Consider the following 6,000-nt stretch of genomic DNA (forward strand, 5'->3'; position numbering starts at 1 on the left):
AAGAGATTAAAGGGTGGTTTGAGATTAGAAATGAGTTCATTGAGTTTTCTAAGGTGTTCCTCAAATTTTTATAAGCGAAAATAGGTTTAAAAGAGTTATTTTTGGATTAAAGAAGTTAAAACTCAACTTTTCAACCACTTTAGATAACCGAAATCTGTGTAAGGAGACGACATATTGTCTAATTTATTAATTAACAAGACCTAGACTGGGTGACACTTTGTACACTCTTTTAAATAAAAAAATAAATAAAAAAAGTTGAGGCGTGTGGGTCTGGCCTTTTGTTAATTGAGCTAGGTGTGTTGGCCCTTCCCTTGTTTTAAACAACCTATTATTATTATTGTTGTTGTTGTTATCATTTTAAATATTCATTAAACTTGATCATAATAGAATAGTTCAAGTTATATTTGAGATATTATTATATTAAATAACATTCAATTTTACCTTTATTTTCTAATAAGATTACAATATTTTTTTTTAAATACTAGTAATCATCTCTGTAATTATTTTATATGTACATATTGTGCAATTTCTTTTAATTTGTATTCATGAATATTCTATGAAATTAAATTTATATTTTTTATGTGTTTATTATTAGTTCTTAAAATATTTTTTTGAGATTAATTATCCAGTTTTTTCTTTAATTGAATACAAAATCTCGAGATATGGTTTTCAATGTGTTTCTTTTATTGAAACTTAATTTTCATATTATGTTAATTTTTCTTATTTAAAATACAATGCTTACGATTAAAATATGTTTTCTATTTTAAAAATTAATGCATTGATAAGAAAATGTAGTTTAGATAGAAGGTATATACTTTTTCTAGTTATTTTAAATTATTTAGATTTTTGAAATTTGTTTTTATTTAAAACACAATGCTTCTGATACAAAAAGGGTTTTTTCTTAAAAAAAAGGAAATGAATTGATAAAAAATGTAGTTTTGATAGAAGATATATATTTTTCCTAATTATTTTAAATTATTAAATGTTTTGAAAAAAATATATTTTAATTGCCTTTTCTTGTAATTAAAAAAAAAAGGCCACTACTATAAAAATGTAAAATATTCGTTTAATAAAACATTTTTTAAGAATTTAAATCGTAGCCTTTTCTAATTGTTTTTCTTCTATTGTTTAAACTTTTTATTGAATGAAATATGTTGCTAAAAAAATCATTTTGTTGCAAAAAAAAATTAATAATCATAAAGACTAATTGAAAAAAAAAATTCACTATAATTTTATTTGTTATCTTTTCCATGAAAATATATTTATTTACTATCATATCATTAAATAAAAAATAGATTCTAAAAAATTCTTCGTTGTTATACAAGAAACTAAAAGAGATCGATATTTTATTGTAGCCCACCTCATATAATACTATGAATTACACTATTTATTTTGATCAATAAAGTTTATTTTCTTGTCATCAAATTTTTAAACCTTCCAATTGCATCCTCCCAGGTACGTTGGGTTGGTTAGGTTTTAATTTTGCTAAATCAAGATTTAATTGGGACTAAAAATAGAAATTAAAAAAATAAAGATTACATTTGAGAAAGAACACCAAAACAAGCCCAGGAAGATTTTGCACATGAAACTTTAGTCTGATACTAAGAGTTTTCATTTTTCTATCCATTTGATCCTTGTTTTTTTTTTAAATTAACATTTCAATACCAAACTTTATTTTTTTTCACATTTCAGTATTTGTAATTGGGACTAAAAACATAAATTAAAAAAGCATTTGACAAAGAACAATAAAACAAGCCCCAAGGTAGATTTTGCGCACAAAGATGTAGTTTAATCCTAAGAGTTTCCATTTTTCTATCATTTGTTTTTTTTTAAATTAATATTTTAATACCAAACTTTTTTTTTTCACGTTTTATTACATTTTATTAACATTATTTTTTTTCCCAAAAATTAACTTTTTCTCATTTTATTATTTAATTACTGTTAATAATTCTTTTTTTATTTATTATTTCATTTATTTTGTTAATAATATACAGTATCATTTTGTTTTCTAATAAAAAAATCATGAATTTAAAGTGCAAGCCCCATTCTCCCATGTTAGCAAATTTAACCTTGGGATTTTTTAAAAGTACAATAAATATTGTTTTTTAAAATATTTTTTATTTGAAAATATATTAAAATAATATATATTTTAAAATATATTTTTAATATTAATACATCAAAATTATTCAAATGCAGAAATTTTTTTTATAAACTATAATTTAAAAATAAAATTTTTCTTGAACAAATCTCAAATACCCAATTGAAATCCTAGTCGTAGCGCAGCGTGGGTGTAAGGCTGGAGGTATCTATGTACGAGTTATGATGCCTGTTATCGCAGTAGATCATGTACTGTAATCCTCAACGCCACGTGTTGTAATCCTAAAGTATTGTCCACCTATCAGGTTCCTTTGCTAGAATGAAATGGGACCCAGCTAATAATAAGTCTCTCAAATTTTTGACTTGGGATTGGGCCCACCTCTGGCCACCACTGTCTTTATGGATTGAATGATAAAAAGAGCACCTCACGTGGAGTCTGAACCAAAGGGACTGTCCACCACAATAAAAAGGAACATTGCTGTCCAAATTCATAAAAACAAAAAAGATATAAATACAAAATCAGTCCTCTACGTATAACGCATTTTACATACCAGTCCTCCATTTTCAAAACGTTTCTGAACATGGACTCAACGTTTCAACATCAACACTGATGGGTCCACTACTGTTTATTTTCCTTGCAAGAACATGCATGCTTTAACATGATCTTATCCTACTATCATTTTAGAATATTTACACTAATAATTTTTATTTAAATTTAAAGACTATCAATTTAAACCTGATTATAAATTAATGTAACTTATAAATAGCTTAAAAGTCGTTTTTTTATCATGAAAATTAAACTAAAAATCATATTATACAGGCAAATAACAGGTTAAAAGCGATATTTTTTTTGTACAAACTAAGAGGGATAAAATAATATTGGATACCATCTAAAAAAAGATTGGAGTTTCATGACAAGATGATGTGCTTGCTCAAACAATTACTTAATTTGCATACCTAAACCATTGAAATTAGATCTTCCCTGTTCACCACAAACAGCACAAAACAAGAGTTTCCATCAATATTCTCTTTCTTGCATACCTAAACCATTGAAATATTATAAGAAACATCTCTCTCGAACATTTTATGAAACATGTTGCGTGCATAACTCAAACCATTTTTACTATGCACATCAAAGAAAATATTAAATACTTTCTTTTCAGGGAAGCAAGAACCCCAATTAATCACACAATTCATCCAAAATAGTCATCGTTGAATTAAAATAGGAAAGTGATGGGTTGTAAATTGCACAACGATGCTATATTCCATGGTCAAATTTAACATGAGTGGAGGGATGAAGGTGGTGAAAGCAAGTACAAGTTTTTAAAATAAGGTGTACTGAGTGGTGGTAGATATGGAGGAAGGGAGGAAAGAATCTAAATACGTTTGGGAGAAAAGAAATAAAATAATTTCACATTAGCAAAATGTATTAATTGTTGATTTAATTACCTTCTTAATATTGGAAGTTTAGTGCATGCTTGATACTGTGTTTGTTTTTGTTTTTTAAGATATTTTTAAATTACTTTTTTGTTTGAAAAAATATTAAATTTATTTTTTAGAGTATTTTTTTTGATGATTTTAATATGCTATTAAAAAATATAAAATATTATTTAATATATTTTCAATTAATTGTTTTTTTAAAAAAACATACAAGGCGTTGAGGACACACTTCTCTCTATCATTAATTTAATGGCTAACTTACAATGTTGAAAGGCTGAGCCATATTTTTCAAAGTTCTGAACACCGGGACTGATCTGTGAAGCAGATCACACGTCGAGGCCTGATTTTTCTCCTGTTTTTTTTTAAAAAGGGAAAATTAAAAGCTTGTCGACACATCAACAAAGCAAAATTTTTCTTTTTGTTAAAAAAAATTGCTTTTTAAAGCTTACCCCATATAATTCTCACTCATTATGTTTGTTGCTTAAAGCTCGTCCAGCTCTTCCTCCCTTATCCTCTCTCTAACATCAATTCTCAAGGGAGGGAATTCCAGGCACCCAAAAGAGAAACGAGAAACCAGAAAAAGGGTCTCTCTCTCTCTCTCTCCCCCTCGACACAGTATCCTATCCTCTACTCTAGTAAATATTCAGTCTTTTTCTCATAGAAAATATAAACAGAAAGAAAGAAGGAAAAAAGCCTTTGGAGAAATTCCCACATATTAATTTTCATGCTATCATGGAAGGAGGTGATGATCAGCTCCACCACTACCACCACAAACACCGCCCAAACTTCCCATTCCAATTACTGGAAAAGAAAGAAGACGAGCCTTGTTCGTCCTCTTCTCCTTACCCTTCTCTTCCCATCTCCACTACCGAACCAGACAACGACAACAACAGCAACAAAACTAACACGAACCTCTCTACCTCTAATCTCCAAATTGTTTCTGCAGAACAATCGAAGAAACCCCCTCCAAAACGAACATCAACAAAGGACAGACACACCAAGGTGGATGGACGTGGCCGCAGAATTCGCATGCCAGCTCTCTGCGCTGCTAGGGTTTTTCAGCTCACTAAAGAACTTGGCCACAAATCAGACGGTGAAACCGTCGAGTGGTTACTTCAACAAGCAGAACCAGCTGTGATCGCTGCCACAGGCACCGGAACAATCCCTGCTAATTTCACTTCCCTTAACATATCCTTGCGTAGCTCAGGTTCAAGTATGTCAATTCCGTCTCAGCTAAGATCAGGGAGTTTTAGCCCAAACTTTTCACTGCAACAACGTAGTCGCAGTTTGTTTCCTGGAATTGGGCTAGAGACCTCACAACCACCGACATTTTTAAGTTTCCAATCTAGTAACAATCTGAACGCAATGATGCAAGCAAAGCAAGAATTGCGAGACAATTCTTCACTGGAGTTATCAACGGAGACAGAAGAGAGTTTCAACAGGAAAAGAAGGCCCGAGCAAGATTTATCATCATCGCAACAGCATCAGATGGGAAGCTACCTGTTGCAATCCAGTAGTGGGGCAGTTCCAGCTAGTCATGGACAAATTCCAGCAAATTTTTGGATGCTGGCTAATTCCAATAATAATCAAGTCATGAGCGGAGATCCTATATGGACATTTCCTTCTGTTAATAACAGTGGTTTGTACAGGAGCACCATGTCTAGTGGGTTACATTTTATGAATTTTCCTGCTCCTGTTACCTTATTGCCTAGCCAGCAACTGGGGTCTACAAGTATTGGTGGGTCTAGTGCTGGTAATAGTGGGATGAGTGAATTAGGTCATTTGAATATGCTAGCTGGATTAAACCCCTACCGGGCATCCGGCATATCGGAATCACAGGCGAGCGGGTCTCACTCACATCATGGTGGCGGTGGTGGAGGAAGCGATGATCGGCATGATACAACAAGTCATCACTCATAGAGATGGAAAAAAAGCATCATCATGATCATCAACCCTCCACTTGTGTAGTTTTTATGTGTAGCACACGTGAGGTTTGATTGTTCTTGAAATATTGGAGTTTTGTTTTCCTTATCCTTGAATTATTATTCCAATATTTTTTTTTTGTGTGATTAAAATGGGGTTTTAGCTAGGGTTTGTGGGACTTAAAGACAGTACTATTTTAAACAGGGTGTTGGGTTGGGTGGTGGTTTTAATAAAAGGCCTCATTTGGGTTTTTCATTTCACTTATTTATTACTCCTACAGAACATCTATCTCTCATCATCATTGTTAGTGCAATATCTTTTCTTTTTTCTTTTCCTTTCTGGCCAAAGCTGCTGCTGCTGCTGCTACCTGTAATACAATTCATGTGCTTTAATGGTGTTGGAGAAAATGACATTTACACACACGCTAATGTTGTTATGCTGTATGGATGGTAAGTCTCCCACGTAGATGACATACATTGAGTTCTCTCTTTCTCCTTCCTTTTTCTCTGTAGAGATTGATGGTGAAAAGGCCTTGGTGTA

The 6,000-nt window shown here is 31.3% G+C and overlaps 1 protein-coding gene across 1 annotated transcript; it reads left to right on the top strand.

The window, feature by feature from the left end:
- The first annotated feature begins 3,998 nt into the window (after window positions 1-3,998).
- LOC18097480 (transcription factor TCP14) lies at window positions 3,999-5,720 on the top strand. Its single transcript, XM_006383974.3, has one exon. The coding sequence runs from the start codon at window positions 4,270-4,272 to the stop codon at window positions 5,455-5,457; it is 1,188 nt and encodes a 395-aa protein (XP_006384036.1). The 5' UTR covers window positions 3,999-4,269; the 3' UTR covers window positions 5,458-5,720.
- Window positions 5,721-6,000: the final 280 nt, after the last annotated feature.

Source organism: Populus trichocarpa, chromosome 4 (genome assembly GCF_000002775.5).
Source record: "Populus trichocarpa isolate Nisqually-1 chromosome 4, P.trichocarpa_v4.1, whole genome shotgun sequence".
NCBI classification, from domain to species: Eukaryota; Viridiplantae; Streptophyta; class Magnoliopsida; order Malpighiales; family Salicaceae; genus Populus; species Populus trichocarpa.